This window comes from Colius striatus, chromosome 2 (genome assembly GCF_028858725.1).
Source record: "Colius striatus isolate bColStr4 chromosome 2, bColStr4.1.hap1, whole genome shotgun sequence".
In the NCBI taxonomy this organism is placed as follows: Eukaryota; Metazoa; Chordata; class Aves; order Coliiformes; family Coliidae; genus Colius; species Colius striatus.
In genome coordinates, this window is record NC_084760.1 from 58,897,799 (window position 1) to 58,918,466 (window position 20,668).

General features: G+C 37.5%; 1 protein-coding gene across 4 annotated transcripts in view; it reads right to left on the bottom strand.

Annotated features, from left to right (window-relative positions):
- The window catches only part of ARHGAP18 (Rho GTPase activating protein 18), a 64,531-nt gene that overhangs the window by 12,189 nt on the left and 31,674 nt on the right, over positions 1-20,668 (bottom strand). For all 4 annotated transcript variants that reach the window (XM_061990655.1, XM_061990654.1, XM_061990656.1 and 1 more), the window contains exons 4-11: positions 19,092-19,164; positions 13,832-14,001; positions 11,610-11,775; positions 8,794-8,885; positions 7,486-7,563; positions 4,510-4,669; positions 2,052-2,134; positions 761-967 (exon numbers count right to left, since the gene is read on the bottom strand). In XM_061990655.1, the coding sequence (XP_061846639.1) occupies positions 761-967; positions 2,052-2,134; positions 4,510-4,669; positions 7,486-7,563; positions 8,794-8,885; positions 11,610-11,775; positions 13,832-14,001; positions 19,092-19,164 (1,029 nt within the window). The remainder of the gene's footprint in view (positions 1-760; positions 968-2,051; positions 2,135-4,509; positions 4,670-7,485; positions 7,564-8,793; positions 8,886-11,609; positions 11,776-13,831; positions 14,002-19,091; positions 19,165-20,668) is intronic.

The window sequence follows — 20,668 nt, forward strand, 5'->3', positions numbered from 1 at the left end:
TTCAGTAAGTAGCTTTGTAAATTGATGGATGACAAGTAGAACTCAAAAAAAATGTATCTATTTTCAGCAACAATTAAAGATTCAAATAATATAAAGCTGTGAAACAATTTAAAAACCATTCCATTTGTGACTTTACATTCCATTCTGTAAGCTCTCAGGGGAAGAGAAGTGGAACCATGTAGTGTTTTTACTTTCCACAGCCAAAAAACTCACTCAACACTTTGTCTGTACAATGGTGATAATAACTTTTCCTCACATGCAGCAAAGGTCATAATTGTTTAAAGCTGCCGATGGACAACAAAGCCTGAAATTCTCGTCTCTGTAAGTTAGACCTTTGCTTGAGATCATGACAAAACTTCATGTTTCATCAAAACATCTTTTATATAACAAGAAGTTTGACCCAAGAGGGAAATGGACTAAAACACTATGTTTCCTTCTAGTATCTCTAAGCAGAAAAGAATACATTCCTGATAAAAATATATACCGATAGGCCAAATACAAAGATTCCCCAAAGGATTTATTTTTGAGTTCACATATGGTACACACAATATTAAAACTCTGACCATCAGAGCTTAACTGTACCATAAAGTATAATAATTCTGTTTCAGTCTCCTAAGAGTTACCTATGAACAAGAATCCAGCTGGACGGGGCTAATCTTTCTGTAAACCATGGAAATAAGCTCATATTATGCTTTTGTTCAGATGCATTGTTTGCAAAATTTATGATCCACCCCCTCACGCTCCTTAAGAATACACTTACTGTCCAGAGCAGTTTTTGGTACTGAATCATAAAGCGCATGACATTTGCTGTTCCAGCTGCCATAACAAACTCGCTTTGTTCAATAGTCTTTGAGCCAAAGCCATGAAACGTGAAAAGGTTTGGGGCCATCACCATCGCGACATTCTTTAACGTCATTTTATTTTTGTCTCGATGATCAATTACTCTTTGGAGGAATTCAAGCAGTACCTGAAATAACAGGAGAACTTACAGTTCAACTCTGCACATGAAAGTTACAAATGCAAGGTTAAAAAATTCTTAATTACTAATAAAGTCACATTAAAAGCAGTCAGCAATAGGAAGTACAGATATGTTTGTTCATGGAACTGTAATGCAAGTTTTGTTTCCTTAAATAATTCTTGTTATTCTTTAGGATAACATTTTCAAAAGCACTGAAGTAACTTCAAAGCCCTGCACAGTAAGATTTTTTCCCAAAACCCTTGTTATGCAGGTGTGTAAGTAGCATCCCACAGATGTTTGTGAGACATTACTGTTGGCTTTTCGTAAACTGAAAGTGAACACAAGAGTGTCAGCACTCATGGTTATGGAAACGCGGTATGGCTAGTTCTGCAAGTTAAGCAATTTGTGAATAAACCACTGCCTGTGAATGGCAGGTAGTCACTTAGAAACTGACAATCTCCAATTAATTTGGTTCCAGTTAATTGTAACTCAATTCATGAGCCCTCCTGACTGCTTCCACACAGTAAATAAACTCAAGAAGAAAGTCATGTTTAAACAATAAGACCTAATACAGCATTTTGTCTGGGATAGATGATGTTCTGCATCATACAAAAATCCTGCAAATTCGTTTCTGACTGTAGCAATTTTAATAGTAAGCATATTTTGAATGAGGGTAGAAAAGAACAGTGCAAAGAAAAGTGAGAAATGAAAATGAAGAGCTAAACCCATTTCTTTGGAGCGAACTCTCAACTATAGTATTCAAACATCATTTATTTTTTCACATTGGAAATAATGATTGCTGAAAAAAAAAAGGAATGAAACTTGTAAGGGAAAAGGTTGTTCACTAGGAGATTATTATTGCAATCTCCTGGAAAAAAATCAAGTGACATTCTTCAAAGTCATTTGGGAGGAATTAGGGTCGTAAGGGCTTTTTTTTCTGAAGTTCTGCAAAATATGAAAAAAGAAAGAATCACTAGTTTCAGCATTAACTTTGAATAAGAAAGAATGTTAAAAGACAATAGCATACATTACAGTTGATTCATAGAAACAGACAAAAATATTTGTGCCAGAAAAAAGTATTAGTAATTCTAACCTTCAGAGTATCTCTGTTTACTTCAGGTAGAAGGAGAACCAAAAGATTCAAAGCTTGCAGTTGCTGTTTCTTCGTTGGAAGATCTGCCAGTGAAGCACACAAACCTCAGTATTTTGAAGTTGACATTTTTCCTCTTTAAAAAGCACGATTTCAGAGTGGAAAGTTCTTGCAAAGTGCTGAATGCATGCACATGGCTAATTGTCACAGTATGACAAAGGTCTGGCAGATCCTTGTTTTCTGATACTCATTTCCCAATGTTCTTTTAGCATTCAGTTGCTGTATGACTCAGCAGTCTTCTGGCAATATTTTCTAGATGCCTTGTGATTCTTTATTTTGCAATATTACAAGAAGAAAGAGTCAGCTAACGGTTCCTCCCTTTTTGAGCCCGTGCCCCAACACATGAAAGGGTATATTCAAAACTGCTTTTACAGTCTCTCTGATTGCCTTAACAGTTGCATGGTCTCCCAAGTCACTCACACAGAATGAATACCACGTGTTGCTGAATAAAGCAGGTCTCCCGCGATGCAAGCAGCAGTAGCTGCAGTGGCAAACCAGTGGGGATAAAAAGCCAAGAGCAGAAAGCTTAACACATATTTACAGTGGTGAATGCCGTACCAAATGTGGTAAGCTGTAATAAAAGTGACATTGCTTCTGCCATTTACTCAATTGCTCAGTGGTGCGTCATTCACCCAAGATCCAGGATGAGTGCATCCCTACACTCCTCCACCTCCTAGAAGAGCTCCCATGTTCTGCCAGTGTTGAGCAGCAGAAAGTCATGACTCTCTCATGTTTGTCACTGGTGATAAACTTCCTCCTGTCATGCTTTAGACAACATGCTCTGGCAAGTCTTCTCAGCAGACTCCTAATGAACCAGGCCATATAGAAAACAAGTGAAGAAGGAGTTGCCTTCACTTGATATAGTTTTATCACACTACTAAATTCAACAGGACTATTCTTGTGCACCCTGCTGGGAGTCCAACTGAACTGCTATTTCAAACACATTTTGCCCAAACTAGTTTGGCATAAAATGCAAAAAGAAAAGCTCATCAATGAAATTAAAAAACCTCTTGCTGACTACTTTCTACCATAATAAAAATTAAGGATCTGAATGAGTGATAAATTATACAGCCATTTAAAACATGCAAGTAGTGATAGCAGCGATCTGCTCCAGAGACATATGTTAAGAGTAAAACTTAAATTTAGTTCCAAAATACCGTGTCACAATGCTCAAAAGACAATGAGAATCAACACTTTCCTAGGAAAGCCAGAAAAAATAAAATTGCAAACTAAAAATTTTTACTTAAATCGAGGTTTTCTGTCCACCTAAACAATGACAGTATTTTAGTTATTCAAATTAACACATTAAATTGTTTAAATATTTAATGCTAACTACATTACTTTGTCACAATATCACAAAATGCACTGAATACCATCACAAAGACTGCCTTTTTTCTCTTCCACTTAATCTTATTACATGTGACCAACAAGACAGGCAGGCAGTTTCAACAATGGGAGGCTATGAAGTGCTATGTCTGTTTTGCATCAAATCCTTTGGCTCAATGTAGAAAGCGGTTTGGATCCTCACACCTGAGTATTTTTGGGGTAAGTAAAATCACATATGCCTTCAGACAACTCAGGAGCAGTAAAGCAGGGCCCTCCTGGCTCTAATCATTATCCTATAAGTGGAGAGGAGCTGTCTGCTGCCAGCATCATTTGAATGCAATCCAGCCAGTGTTACCTCTCCACTCAGTACTGCAAAATCAACAACACTGTAGCTGGCCTAAGCACTAGCCCCCTATTCCCATCAGCTTAACATCGTTGAAAGGCAGCTCACAGCCTGGAGACTAACACAGCCCACAGTTTCAAAGAATAGTTGACTATCTGCCCCTCCATGGGAATTCCCTGAAAGTGTCCCTTGGAAATGAGCCATTGTCCCACCTGCAGACAAAGACAAGATTTTTCTGCGTTCCTGTGACCAACTGGGGAGATAATGTATGTGGGCTCCCACTCCTGATTATCACCAAGGCATATTCTTTCAATTACAGCTGCTATGTTTGCTATCTTGGTGACCAGCTGGCAAGGAGGACGTTTTCACAGGAACTTGCCAATCTCAAGGGACCAGGGAATGTCAGCAGTTCTGATTATTCTGCTCTAACCTTTCCTGCTGTAAATGGAAAAAATACCCTAAACAGTGTAAACTACCAATTGTTTGATTTTCTGCAGAACTACTTTTATGAATTTTTGCTGTTTTCTTTTAGAGTAAATATTGTTTATAAACTGACACCATCATACACAATTTCCTTATAACCCAGTCGTTTCTCAGGAGAAGTCATATTGTTGTTATTCAATTTGTTTCTCAGTTTTACATATTATTAGTGAAACTACTGCTATGGCAAAGAGGTACTTCTCTGCACTAGTGTCAATTCTTCACAGTTGAGACAGAAAGGAAACTACTCACTTTGTACATCTTGGAAAGCTTTGAGATACTCTACAGTGAGAAGTGGTTGAGGCAGCTCGCGGATGAAGAGTTTTAGAAGACTTGCTGCATCATGTTGCTTTACATTTTCCCAGTTGAAAGTCCCTTCATAAAATTTTGCTTCCAGTTCTTGGCAAAGACTCTGAAAGGCAGGAGATACAGAAAACACCAGTAACACTTGGCTGATGGAAGTCATACACGCAGCAATACTTTCTATAATCTGACAGAGGGGACAAAAATGGGAGCTTTGAAATATCACTTAACTCCAGTTCCTGAATTGTACCTGATATTTTTCTACAAAAAGAAAAATTCTGGATTAGAAGCACTGCAAGCAAACACACACTAATAGGCAGCAGATGGCCAAATCATATCGGAAGAACTCCCATGGGCCTGCCTCAGGGCCATACAGAATATATTCTAGGAACAAGATACCATAGTAATTCATGTAATGAATTATTATGACTTATCCTCCCACAAAACATTAAGATATGGCAGATTTAAACTATTCTGAAACTACTAAAAGGGGTGTTGCTATAAAGCATGCAATAAACATGCATGCATAAACATATATGGTGATTATGGGGGCTGACATACAGTTTCTTATCAAAATAATAACTAAGGTGAGGTTGGTTCTCTTTTTAAAACACGGAGAAATGAGTTATGTGACTAGATAGCTGGATGTCTTGCCATCTACACAGAACTCCACGGCTCTGCACCTGTACAGCTTTGCCTAGCAATGGATGTCAAACATGCACTCTGTAGAAGAGGACTGTACTGAAAAACATGAGGTTATGCAGCAGAATGAACAGCACTGAAAGTCTCTCAGTGATACCTCACAACTCTGCTGTTGTGAAAGGGTGAGATTCTGTTGGGAGCAGACATTACCATACAACTGCCCTGTTCCCATGGCAGTGTTGTTATTGGGCTTCCAGAGACGTATGAACGAGAACACAATGCAAAGACTGAGTCCTTTTTAGTCTCCTGTTAAGTGTCAGTCCCAGCCTTGCATCCACTTCATTTATTTCCCAGTCCAACAGCGTGGGAAGTGGCCTCAATATAGAGTCAGTGTTTCTGAGGCACTCCCATAAGTCTCTCCTCTTGCCTCAGTTCTTCCAGACAGAAGAGGAGGATAGAGACACTGGTTTGTTTTGTAAAGTATGTGAGACAAAGTGAGGAAAAGCACTATGGAAAAATATGGCCTTAATTATTTATCTGGATAAGAAGGGCACATCGGACAGAGGATACTAGATACATTTTTAAGATACAGCACTCATTAACTTTATCCCAATGGAAATTGATCTATTTCCAAAGAAAATATGGACACGTAGGTTGATGGAAAAGTTGGATGTTCTCAACTGTCCTCCAGAGAGATCTTCTGTCTCCACTGATTATGTAGGAGGTTCAAAGGTGAAGAGATCCTAAATCATATGTCTAAAGTCAAGTGGGTACGACTTCCTGCTCATCAACAACAGCAATCTTTAGAAGTGAATATGAAAATTCTCTCCCTGACTCTCATTAGCTCCATCATCCACACTCAGACCAAAGCACTGTGGCAAACACAGTATTAAACATCTAGATAAATTGAACTGGTTTATCTGAGAGGCAAGAGCAGAAATGTCAACAATGCGTCCTAATGCACCAATGCTTAAAGTAAATGTATTTAACCATATGGTATATGCAACACATTCCTGTAATAAGTCATTCTAAAACCTACAGAATAAGATAAGAAAGTATTTTTTCTTGAGATTAAGTAAAAGTTACTTTCTGTAAAAGTACATAATGAGAAAAATATTTGTTCTATAGGAGAAAAACAAATTCAGAAAATTCAGACAAAACATCAGTTCTTTAGGATGCTAAATTCTTGGGGTTTCTATACATTTTTAATAAGAAAATGAACTTAACATCTTTGCCAAGTCAAAGAAATTCAAAGAAGCAGCTCCAGCAAATAAAGAAGTAAAAAATTAATGAAAGTCAAGTAGTGAATGATCCCCTGCCTGGGAAATTGCATTAAACTGATTAAATTCAATAACAGACAAATAAACAAAATCATTCCAAAATCATTCCTGTTTGCAGAACTGATGAAAAGTGGAAAATAAAGAATGGAGGAAAAATGTAAAGAACAAAACAAAACAAAAACCACCAATCAACTTAGTTACTGGTAAATAAACAAAGTAAAATTCCATAATATTCTCTTCTTTCACTTGTTTCTAATGAACCAGCTGCTGCATCAAGTTCTGCATGACAGAGGCTGGCAGACATCTTCAGACAGCTGAATCCACTTAAATGTCCCTTTCTGTTCAGAATTTAAAGCCAGTTCAGGCCATCCTTTTAACACATTGACTCTTGGCATGAATCATACTGTGTATTTAGTTTCCTGCATGGAGGCAAATGGTGGGGAAAAGTCTGCATGTAATTGGCACTCACGCTGCAAAGTGTCGCTGTGCACGGACATGCCTTTAACAAGATTGTACTCAGTGAGCTGAGTAGTTATATTGCTGTTCATAAAAATAATTGCGAGAGGTTCTCCAGTGCACATTGGCTGCCTTAACATAGGTTAAGTCTAGCTATTAAAATAGGCACATAATACCAGAGAAAAAGCTTCCTCTGGGGTAGAAAGACTGTGTATGAACTGTTCAGATGATTAAAGTGGTTCAGGGAAAAAGCAAAGGGCTGGAAAGCTCATGCCAAGTAATTAATGAGATTTTGGCACAACTGAATTTGTAACATAGGCTTGACTCTCCTTCAAAATTGAGCTTCAGTCTTCTTCCCAAAACTACAGTGGAGAAAACTATCAGCTTTCTGGCTAATATCACTCAGTTTTCTTTGTAAAGAGACTTTGCTTTCTGTTTTTGAAGACTTTAATAACAAGCTGGTGTTAACATATATTTGTATGACAAAATAAAATCGGCAAACACAGGTAAGTTTTGAGGGATTCTGAGAATCTGTGCAATGTTTTACCTTTACTCTTGTTGCGACTCCTGGTATTCTAAGAAGTCCTTCTGTTTCCAGAGTTCCCTCTTCTATCTGGGCAATCAGCTGTCAAACAAATCAAATTGCATGAACAAAGACGCTAATTAAAAATTATTGGTAGACAGTTCTGATTTATTGGAGTCATTTGTGCATGCACATCTGTAACAAGTAGACACACAACACACAGTTTACAAATGAATTACAATTGCTGTAGATGTAGAACAAACATTTCATTATGGCTCTCACCTGTTTAATGAACACTACTAAAGACTAGTTTGCCTATTTTATTAAAAAAGAAAACTGTATCCTTTAGATCTTCATCAAGTCTCCTTTAAAGAGTGAAGCAAGTTTTATATAAAATTACTCTGAATTCAGAAATAAATTCCAATTACTACCCTTGTTAAAATGCTTCTGAATTAAAGCAATTCAGGTAACATTGGAGATACACTATTAACTTTCTCATAAGTAGTTTTTACTACTTTACTAGAGAAGAACTAAGTACTCTTCATTTTAAAGAAGTGTCATTTTTTCAAACACTGGCATTCTCCTAACAAATTCAACAGTTTGCAGTCTTACACATGGCTTAGATACATTAGTAGAAATTCTGGAAAAGTACTTAAAACACATATCATTAACTTCTGTTTCTATAAAAGTTATGGCTAGAAGTATTTACTGAAGGATGAATCTAAGAGTAGTGAAAAGAAATTTCTAAACATCAAAAGCTGATGACATCACTTTAGCACAAATGGTTCTCACAATGTTTAACTAGGTGAGTGCCTTTGTTACACACCTTCCCATGCCAGCTCTTGAGTAAGAATAACAGTGCAACACATTTTCTAGAGTGGTTTACCTACCACTGTATTTATGTCACTGATAAATGCCATTAAAAAGATCAGGCAGAAAAAGCCACAAGATTAGAAAATAGCACTAAGGTGTCACCCAGATAATTTATCCAGACTGATTCCCATACCGTGGCCATCTCCCTGGTGGCCCAAATAACTTCTGAAAGGAGAAAACCACTTCCTAGAAAGGTAGGTTCAGCCTGTGGGTCAGAGACTGAGACTGTTTATGGAATTTCCAGTACTTGTTCTGAAAAAAATAAAGGGTAGCCTTATTGATGATGGAAGTTATATAACCTTTCTGAAATGGAAATTTGGCTGCAGTAAAATGAAATGGAATTGAATTTGGCTGCAGTTCTGAAAACTGTGCTTCAGGGAGCAAATAAATTCAGGACAAAATGTTATCTGTTTGACATTTGCAGGTATGTAACAAATTGACTTGTTTGCACTTATTTACCTTTTGAAAAATCAGTGGGATCTTGGTTCCTGGCACCTTCTTCTGATCCTGTTCCAGTAAAACTGACAGTGGGACACCAAACAAGCCAGAGTCTGAAGAACAAAGGAAAAGAAACTGAGACACTGTCCACATCTCTTCCAGTATATGTGATGTCCCAAAACCACATTTTTAAAGCAACAAGCCTACTCGATAAATTCAGAGCTATTGACCTTCGGTTCAAAGTGTTTGAATGTCTTTGTAAATCAAGTTATTATACAAAGTATCCTGGCTAAAAGGATTCATTCATCTCTTCCTTCAACCATAAATTAGGAGTCTTCTGCTTTGACTTCAAATTGCCATCCACACATTCTGCAGTTCAGTGAAGCAAATTGCATAAATGAACCATCTGTAAGGTTCTGTTTGCAGAATGGGTGTGATGGCGCTGTGGTGCAGATCGTCATCACCCAATGCAAGTTACTGCAGTTAAAATGCAAATGGCATGAATAAAATATCCAGAAATTTGGCTACTAAAATGAAACAGATGTAACTACCACCCAGAGTTACTCTGAACACACATCTCGAGGGAGTTTAGCAAGAAGAGAGAATCATAGAATGGTAGGGGTTGGAAGGGACCTTTAGAGATCATCTAGTCCAACCCCCCTGCAGAAGTAGGCTCACTTAGATCAGGTTGCATTTTTGCTCTTGCATTATACCAAAACTATCAGGATATCAAGATTACCACCTTGTTCAAACAAAAGCAAAAATACAGTTAAGTCTTTGTTAGAAAATATCCTTTAAAATAGTGTCAAGGCACTATAAACCAAAAAAAAAAAAAAAATCTAATATCAGTTAAACTAGTTGTAATCCAAAACTAGCCCTAGTCTTGAAGCAAATGGGACTCCCATGTGCTCATGGCTCAGTTGAATAGAAGGGAATGATCATTAAAAGAAAGCTATACTGGTAATGACTAACAAAGTTTGCTGACATAGAATTTCTCTGTCAGAAGTATTGATAATTGCTCTATGTTGCAGTTTTTCTGAAACTACACCTAACTAAAACCTGCTTGGTATGATACCGTGCCAATATCGAGCACAGAACAGCTGTAATTACTAAAAGGATGCCAGCTCTTAAGGGAATGTGATATATGTCAAAGAAGCATTAGTTTCACTGCCAAATTGGAGAGTTCTTGTATCTTTATCAACACAAAAAGTCCACCTATAAAATATGTAGGGACTCATACATACAGTCAATATCCACACCTCCACAGTTCTATCATCTTGAAGACCTTGTCAATTATAAACATTTCTGCTGAGATGGAGAGACAAACTGTAGTGGGAGTTATAGAAAGGCAGTGCATGACACAGCACAGTATTCCCGAGAAAAATCATGTTTTCAATGTCTTTATGTACTCAAGCACAAAGGGGGACAGCCAGTAGACCTACTGTATGTATCAATTTGCCAAACACTTCAGGAGTGAAAACGATCAGGTAGAGGAAGAAGGCGTTGAAGGTATTACAATGCAGAAGCAGATTTGTAGGCAGAAAGGGTGACATGACATTGCCTATTTCCTACATATTTCCATAAGCCCAGTCCATCTTTTTTTAACTTTTTAAAAGTTTTCATCAATTCAATGTTTTTCACGACTGTCTGTCACTCAGATAATAATGCTATGAGTGAAATCCAATTAAGGATAAATTTGATCAGAAGAATCAGTTAAAATTAATACAGAAAATATAAGAGAAGAAAGTGTTTTGTCTCTGTTTAACACTGAAAGCAGTACAAGCACTTCTACAAGAAGAAAATATATTTAAGGGATCAAAGTCTCGTAGACGTTTCTGTGTATGCCTTTTGCGTTTAAAAATTTATTTTCTACTACTATAAAGTAAAGAACATATTCTTAAGAATGTATTGTACCTTGTACATCTCTCAACCCTCTGGGTTGCTTTCAATTATTTAAAGTGAGCTATTGCACTGCCACATTCACTGAACCTTGACAACAGGGTTTTGACCAAAGCAGGCTTGTGATTAACTGCTAATGCATTTCAAACTCTTGTAAAGCATTTAGCAGAAGCCAGAACTATAGAAAACAAAGAAAACCCACTGAAAACCTGTGACATCTTGAAATTAAGTTTCCATGGGTCCTATGTTGCCAAAGGAAAACACTTATACATCAGCTCCAATGGTTTGCAGAGCAAAATGACATGTTGCAGCTGTCTCAACAGCCTCTGCAACAGCCCAAATCTTCCACTTAATATGATGCCATTCAGCATAAAACCTACATCATGGCCTGAGTAAATACTGGATGGGCATGACCTATGTGACACAGGAAAGTCTGTATCAGACGGAAAAGTCTCCCAGCATCTCCAGCCAAGGGCAATGACATCAAAAAAGTTAGGTAGAATCACTGAACTATTAAGGTTGGAAAATACCTTTAAGATCATTGAATTCAACCTTAACAGTAGCACTGTACCTACCTTCCAGAAAGCAGGAAAAGAATGTCCACACCCTCCAAGGGAAAATATCAGCACATACATACTTCTGAGAAGCAATTCTTCCTGCACAACATGCTAATAAGGCGGTTCTCCTTTTTCACTCCTTGGTTTATCTGCTCAGTGACTGACCTGAGGTTTAACTTCAGGGAAAGAGCATGGTCTCATAGCTGGAGTGACTATGTGTGTGAACTTGCTTAAAGTGTGCCTCGAGTTAAGGTGTATAATTAAATGCTGCTCAAGACACATATTGCTATTTATATATTAATACAAAGTGCTGTGAAATTATAAAGAACTGGATGCATTTGTTTTATTGGATTAAAACAGACCCACGTGGTTCAGACTCACCTTTGGTTTTGATTTTTACAGCTTTTTGCTGCTTGAATTCTGTCCCAAGTATGTCATAGAGAGCAGTTAATTCAATTAGCGCTAAAGAGTAGACTTTCTTCATGTCCTGTGGGGCCAGGTCACCAATCTTCGTGGTACCTGTTTTGTCCTTCGGGAGCCTGAAATTCTAAAAGTAGAGGTATTCAGCAGAGTGAATAATCCAAGCCATAATAAATCACTTAGCTCAAAGGCTGTGCTTTCTTGAGGGCACAACCTGTTGTTACTGACTTAATCATGGGAGAATCTCCCAGATAGGATGAAAAGCAGATATCTTAAAATCACAGGAAGATTTAGGTTCTTAGTGACTTGTAAAGGTCAGCTAATTCAACTGCCTGCTCAAAGTAAGGCTAAATTCAAAGTCTGATTAGGCTGCTTGTTGCATTGTCCAACTGACTTTTTCTAATTTGTGTAAGAGAATTTCCCTTGTAGTCACTTGTGTCCATTGCCCCTTGTCCTTTTGCTGCACATCTCCAAGAAGAGTCTGGCTTTGTCCTGCTTGTAGCTACCTCCCACTCCCCATCTTCTGCGTCCTTTGCAATTTATAGTGGTGAAAATGGCTGTGCATGAACAATACCGTGCATGTACAATTGGGATAGAAATTCTTCTGCTTAAAAATATTTGTTTGCCATATAAATAATAATAAAGGAGTTCCCTTCTTGGGGAAGGGGGATCCTTAATTATGGCTCATTTCTACTGCACTAAATGTTCTGAAGCTGCAGTCAGAGATCAATACAAACAAAAGAGAAGATGAGGGAGAGGGACTTCCTTCAAGCAGGCTTCCAAGACTCTTGCCTGAGTGTCTGTGACTCAAAGAGGAATGTTGACAAGACTTTCCTCCATTTGGAAAGGTGTATTATACTCCAGAATTATATTCTCACCTTGCACAAACCCGGTGATAACACAGATGAATTGGTGGTTATGATATCTAACTACAAAAGCACATACCAAAACATAAACATAACTTAAAAATTGTAGACATACAGTTGGTTTCCTGTCTTGAGGTTTCATTGACTTTCAGAAATATGTAAGTTTAAAAATAGCTGCCAATGACAAAAGTGCCAGCAAACACAAATTGTAGATTTAAATAGGTAACTCACTTCCTTTTCCTATCCTGTTGCCACTCCTTTCATCACTGGAGAAGAAATCCCATAGCCATGTCTTTGAGCAATCCTTCATTACACCTAGCTAAAAGTGTAGCTAATGTATGTGTTATGTGAGTATATATATATCTAAATATGCACATACACAAAAGTTAGAGTATAGCTATTGTTTCCTTGACATAGGCTGCATTAGAAAAACCTGACTCAAACACTTCAGAATCCATTTCTAAATATCCATTAGTGTCTGGTTTATAATGTTTAAACTAGGATACATGGAGTAATTACTATTTGAAGAACTGCACATGTCCTTATCTAAATTAAGTGTTTGAAGAACTGTGAAACATTATTACTTCAGCCACTATGTTTACTCAGACATGTTTGCATACACTGTTAGAAAAAAAAAGAGATGTTTTTCACACCAGTCATTACTTTATAGGTCATACTTAACTCCAAGCTCATGAACTGTTAGGTAGAGAAAGATCCTCAAAGAGATGCCTGAAGATCAAAGTGCCTTGGAGGACTTTCTTTTTTCTTTATTTGGGTTCATTCAGAATGAATCTTTTTGTTTAGTAAAAGTTGGGAAAAAAATCTAAGCACAAACTAATCCTTAATTTCCTGTCATTGACTTCGACTTCTCCAGACCATTCTGTTCTTCTCATTCCTCACCTATCTGCATTGGATAACTACACAAAGCTTCTACAGGCATCCTGCAACCCTTTTAAGTGACAATGGAGCTTTTTATTACAGAGGTAAACCTTCTCACCTCAGATAACAGGAAAAGGGGCTATAAAAATATGAAGTAAGGACACGATTCCAGCATAACATTACCAGTCCCATTTTGCTTACACATACATTGTATTTTGCCAGACAGACAATGACATAAATAGGCACAAAGCTAGTTACTTAGTATTATTGAGAACACTACTCCCTCATAATGATTTATCTTGAGGAGATCTTTTTCCATGAAGCTGCATCCAGCAACATTCCTCTAAATCTAATTCACTCACCATCACATAAAGATAATCCAAACAGGACCATTAGTACAAACAAAAAGAATGAGAGTAATAAATCGGAAACACGTACTGGGAGAAGAGTGTCAGTCCCTCCACCCTTGTACATCTTGCCTACTGAGCTGTCTTTGAGGTTAGCTGCCTGTTCTGCAAATGATATCTCCAAATTGATGTCAGTGTCTGAAGACGGCGTGTCTTCAAGTGGGCGCTTCTGATCATCCATTCCAAGACTGAACTTTGGATCTGAAAACAGAGGAAAAAAAGTCTAACAATTGACAGTAGCACAATTGAGCACTACTCAGAGCACGAGATGAAGTTTAAAACCAAGTACAAGTTAATGCTGTGCAAGGGACGGATCTTCTTCCTGCAAATTCATTGATTTCTGCTTTTTTCACATCAATTGAAAATGTAGCTTCTTACAAGGGTACATCTTTTGTAGTTTTCCTTGAATAATTCTGCCAAAGCATGGAGCATTCTCCTGTTTATCTATCATGAAAAGATAAAGCAATTCACTTCAAACAAATAGCAGAGACTCCAAGAATCTTCATGAGCCAAACTGTTTTGGCATCAGGAATTTCTTGCCATCAAACACTTTTCAGCCTCAAAGACTGTAACATCCTCCAGCCAAAGCAACAACTCCTTCTGCTGTTACAATTTCAAAAGCAAAAGAGAATGTTTCCTCTATGATGCAAAGCATTAACATCTGGGAATAACGAGAACACAGATCATGCTTTGTCCCAGTATTCCTGTCCTCACTTCAATCTGAAGAGTCTAGATTTATAAAAACTGTTTGAACATGTTTCCATGGTACAGAAAAGGACTAAGTACACAATAATAGCCTTCTTTCTCTTTCTTGTTTCCTTAAAGGTATCAAACACCTGACAAATTTTGAAAAATGGGAGAGGCAGTTCTGTTTTTAGAAGTTACCATACAAGAGCAGGAGAAGTGGGATGGACATGAGTTGAAGAAAACCAGGCAGTTCATATGCTTTGGTATAAGAATACTGTGTAAAATAATAATTAATTTCTTTTTTCTGCTGAAAGGAAATTTTTGTATGGCCTGGAATAACTAGGTTAAGCCAAGCTAGAAAAAAAAAATCTCCCAAAACACAGTTATAAGTACAGCAACATTTGAACCTGAAACAGGGAAAAGGCTGCTGATAGGCTGATTAAGGGAGAAAGCATCAGGGAGTGCTATGCTACACTGATAATTTCAGTGGTCTGCAAAACAGCCAAGCTGAAAGCTCACAACAAAGGAAGCATCAAGTTTGAAAATACAATTTATACCAACTCAAAAATGTCTCTCAATCACATCTGAAAGCATAAAAACAAGACTAGTCTCTGATAGTCTTTTGATTGGGTCCTGAAAATGACCCTCAGCCTGCCGAGGACAAACTCAGGGGGCCTGATAGACAGGCAAGTGGCTGCAGCCACCACAGCCACCTTCTGGTAGGGCACAGTGCTGTACACAACCACTCCCATGTCAACATAATTTATCTAGAGTCGAGACATTTCCAGAGATGAGTTAACACTTTGACTCTATTTATAACCAAACGATGCTGTGAGAAGTAGAGCTAAAGCTTCCAATTTTTGCCCATTGTGTGTGTTACTCCCTATTTGCTCTTTCCAGAGTGGCTCTGCTCACTTTCCATAGACCCCGAAAGATGCCTGGGGCACAGGCTAAAGATAAAGCTGATCCTGAAACTAGAGCTGCTCTTTTTGGTAAAGAGATACATGAGATCTCAGTAACCAAACATATCCAAGGTCAAATTCATCCCTGGCTTCGATCTTTGGCTTCCCTGTGTGTATATCTGTATATATCATGTAAACTGTTTAATGCATCTGAACTAAAAGAAAAAAGTTCCCTGTCCCCAAGATTTTTGTCATGCTAATGTGGCCTATAGATGACCTACATACTTCCTACCATCCTGGGAGGGATCTGATGTTAACAAACAGCGAAGTAGTAGCTCCTATTTCAGTCCTCTGGTCATATGAAAGTGTCCTGTAAAGCATATGTCCTGGTAATGCTGTGCACATTTTAAAGGTCCGCAAATGCTGCCATTGTGGCGAGTTTCTTCTTGGACCTTCGGCTTTGCTCCTATTGTTGGGCATTCATTAACCAGGAAATAATTGTAAGAGGAAGTAGCTTTGGTGTTCTGCCAACCTGCTAACTACACGCGGTATGTCACGAGAGAAATGCAAGTGTGATACAGAAGAATGTAAATATTATCCATAACGATGTGGAAACTGTATTTTAAGTTTGTCCTGTACCCTACCCTTCCTATGGTTCACAGTGCTATTTAAACATCACATAAAATGGTGGAACTTCTGCAGGAATGTGATGAGGGTTACATTTTGGGTTTCTTTTCAATAGGATATGGAAACATTAGAAGTGTCAACCTTGCTACTTCCTAGTTCTGCTAGAGAATCTAGAGTATATCCTGATGGGTCTATGCTGATAGATCTTAACTGATAACTGCAAAGGTAGAATGGCTGATTTTTTTTTTACCGACAAAGTATTCCTCTAAAACACTAATTTATCAATGACTTTAAATAGAGAAAAAAAAAGCTTTGTAATGTTTTCACTAACACTCTACCACTGGGCAATAGATTCTTCATCATGTAAAACGAAAAGCAGAAAGAAACTCTTTAATTAAAAAATGCAACCATATTTCAGTCTCCCTATCAAGAAGCAAACACTACAGCTCTTTTCCCTTACAGTACACATCATACATGCAATTCTTTCATCCATTTGCCAGAGCGTTATGCTCTGAGGTTGCCCTTACCCAGAGGTTTTATCTAACATTCTTCCCTTGCAGCTAATCATGTGTGCTCAGAAGGAGAACTGCAGCCCAGTAAACTGATTTTTGCTGCTCTATTCTTTAAGATTAAAAGTATTAAGCTTTTCATCTGCTTTATTCTTTCCTTTTTATTTCCCAAGATTTCTCAACCAACATTGTTATTTACTCCTTTTCATAGGCATCCAAAGAGATTTTTTTTTCTTTTGTATCTGTTGAACATATTGCTAGCTTTGCAGCTCTATAGTGAGTGCTGTGGATTGTTAAAATGATAATGCCTTTGAACAGCTTAATACATGACTCTGAATTTTCATTTCCTCTAGACACATTCAGTACCTACATGAAACAGAGGCACTTAAAAGCCAGTAAGTGAGAGTCCTTCCAAAAAATCTCAAATATGCAAAATCTTAGGAACTCATTAAACTATTTGAGCAGGATCAGGGACAAAAGAATAAAAACCTATTGTTTTGTATTATTCCCCAGCTTTATTTACGCTGTTTAGGCAAGAAACAAGGTGTGTTGGACTGCAAGAAAGGAGGAATGAGCACAGGTTCACAGAACCCATGCGTGCTCTAAGGGCAAACCTTTACCATCATCATTCTGGCAGAAGCACTGGGGAATGCAGCATTCAAATACCAAACTAGGGACAGTCATCACCTTTGGAGAAGGGCCAGAATCACTCACTCTAACAGTTTTATGACATCCCAATGGGAGCTTTTGATTTTTTTTTTATAATATCTGACATGATACTCAAATTTCTCAGGTAAAATTGGTATTACTTCTCATTTTAAAACACTGTCTTTGGATTTTGATTTCATAGGTATTTATTATCTCTGAAATATAAGGTATTGTTTGCTTTTCTACCTTAAATTAATTCATTGTTTGTACAACATTAATTTGCTCATCATTCTGGAGGAAAGATCACAGTACAGCACTGAAACAGGTGTGGTGCTTTTAACACCACCAAACTTGCATAGTTTGACTGCAAATTGAATTGATTTTTTTCTTCCTGCTCTGATCTTGGGAACAGTGCCCACTTTAGCATGTTAACAAGAGCAAAAGCATTATCAGGATGTAAGCACGCTGCACTTGCTGTCCACATCACAATCTGTGCTGAGGAGAGCTAACATGTGGGATTTGCCTTTTAGAACTTCCCATTTCTGAAAGGTTCATCAAGGCCACTGAAAAAAAAAAAAAGAACCAGATGTGATAAAAACTCTGTAATAATTACTTGGTAATTTTCCAGCTCTGAATCCTACAGGGTAGTTTATTGGCATAAGCACCAGGCATCTCTTCCTTCCCTTGTGCTGAACCAGCAGTCTGGCAGTCCTCCCAGTTTTTTACTTTTCTTACTGGAGTGAGGTTTGCTGAGAGGGAAGGAGGGATTAACAGCACTTCTGGAAACACACAGATTTGGTGATATTCAAGGCTGGTTTATACTCATTTCTCCCACTTCAACTTCCATGCACATTCTGTATTGTCTGCTGCTTTTTTCTAAGTCTAATCCTATTTTTCCAGAATACTACTAGAACTGGAGCAGAATGTTATTTGGTGGCTTAATTGCAGATAAGTAACTTGCAGTAGGGAATCCTCTCTGCCTGCTTGACTATTTACGTGACTATAGGGTTTGGTATACCATTTATGTGCTATGCAGTCCCCTGGAAAAAGAATCAACATAGAAACAATGCAGTGCCTTACAGCTTAAATGGCTGTCAATTAATATTCTGATCTCTACAGTGATGGGTATAGTGGTATAAAAGAGCTGCTGTAACCCTTATTTTGAAGAAACCTAAGATGATGCAGAGTAGCTGCCTTTTTACTATTTGACCTGAAGAACTGCAGAAAGCTTTTTCAAAGTCTCCCATCAAAATTCATACTCTCAGAACAGAAACTATGGATTCATCTAAGGACTTCTGTGATGCTCTGTCCTATCTGGCAGTGAGAGAAAGGGGTCTTCCATGAGTACTGCATCCCTTGTGTTGAACACATATGCTGTTGAACACAATCCAGTCATACAAGCACAGAAGGCTAGGCTATTTCCTTTCCATTTTCCATAAAAAGGTAAACAACTGTTTTTTGTCCTTCCCTGTTTACCTTTCACTTTGAGCTGCAGCTATATAGCCAGTTCTCACATTTTGGGGGATGTTTACAGCCCATTTGTCTTTGTTCTCTTGTATACACCGATGAGCTTACGTATAGCACTTCACTTCCGGCACTGTACAGCAGAGATAAACCAGACGGGATAAATTAAGGATCAGGAAAGACTTAAGCATAAGCCATGAGAGGAGACTTCTCCCAGATGACTCAATTATAAGATAATCATTGGTAACAAACAAGGTTTCCCAGATGGCCTAAAGGACACTATCCACAGCCACACTTAAAAATTTTACACCACAGTCCAGAATAAGTTTCTCATAAGAATTTCATTTTCTTTTGCTGAAAAGTTACTTGAAATACAGATTTATGTAGTATCTCATGCAGGTGAAAGATTACAAACCAAAAGGGAAAAAAAAGAAAAAGAGCTCTTTTGAGTTACCTCTTGTTCCACCTTGTGTTTCATTTTTGTTTTCACTTGTTCTCACGGTTGAGGGTTCACTTCCATCACAGACCTAAGAAACAAGCAAAAAATATGCATGCCTATAAAAACAAAATACGTGGTTGTAGAAACTCATCTGACTCCGTGCAGGATTAAAACATGTTCTCCTGCAATTCAGGAGTATGCAGAAGCACATCTCTGTTTTCAATAGAAAACTCTTTGCAAAATTCTAAAATGATATGAAATCTAGGGAACTGAAAAAGAAGTTAATAAGTTGATTTCCCCCCTCTTCCTAAAACACTAAGTGAGTCTAAGATAATTTTCCAGAGCTGCAAAGAATAAGAAAATGTAGTCTTTTACCTGAAGCCACGGTTTGCACAAAAAAGAATACAGAAAGGGAATCTGGAGGAGACATTTTGACTGACTCAGTTCATTCTCCTTCCTCTTTGAAGTCTTACGTGTTTGTCTTCCCTGCAGAGCAATCCCATCCCTTTCGTAGGGCAGTCTAACAATATCTGTGGTTATGGCTTAGATTCACAACAGCAAAACTAAGATGCTCCAAAAAGACAACAAAAATGAATTGATTTGAACTATCTTCTCCTTTCCACAATGCTGCACTGCTCACTTTAAAGATTTGTCACATTCTATGAACTGGATGACACCTACTATAGAAAAAAAGATTTCAAAACATTTATAAAACCTATACCCATACATTTATATATACACACATGCACTCCCATATACCTTTTTACCTACATATTATTTTTATTTTATTTTTGGCAATTCAAATCAACAATGGATGTTTAGCACTCTGGATTTTTTTATTGTATTTTACCCAAGCACTGTGAAACTCCATATTTACTGAGGGAAAAAAACACTCTAAGTTTTAAAGATTTCTCCTACCAACTCAGATCTGTATATTTACCTTTAAAAAAAAAAAAAAAAACCATAGATCTTGAGAGCTGGAAGAAGATAGCATGTCTGCTCAGAAAATTATTCGTGCTTTCCATTAGATGTAGACTAGGAAACTGTCAAGGTACCAAAAGTCTAGATTCTCTTAGGGAATATGGCAGGAAATTTAGCAGAAACATCACAATTGTTGCATTCATGCAAAACATCAACACTATTGTTTTACCTTTCCTCCTGCTTTCCTCCAGGTGAAAGGAGGTTATAGCATTTTTTGAGGCTATTATTGAACTGGAATGACTTCCTACAGCTGCAGACGACTTTGGTCTTCTTTTGTTACATAAAAAGCTTTCTAATGATCAGAGCAACAAAGAACTACGACAAGTTACCTAGGGAGGTTGTAGAACTGTGACAGATTAAATGAATAACAACATGCAATGATTTCTGAATAATTATCTTTCTCTGGACGAAGAAATGCAGTACAGGTTTGAATGCCTATAACTTGTATTATTTTATTGCAGTCAAGGGGACAGGTTTAGAAAGATGCTTTATTTACTTTATGTTTAATAAATATTAGAACCTTCTGTTTTATACATCTTAAGTGGCTACAATCATTTGTATGTTTGCATAACTTCTCACTTATATCATCAAGATCAAAATGTGCAGTTTAA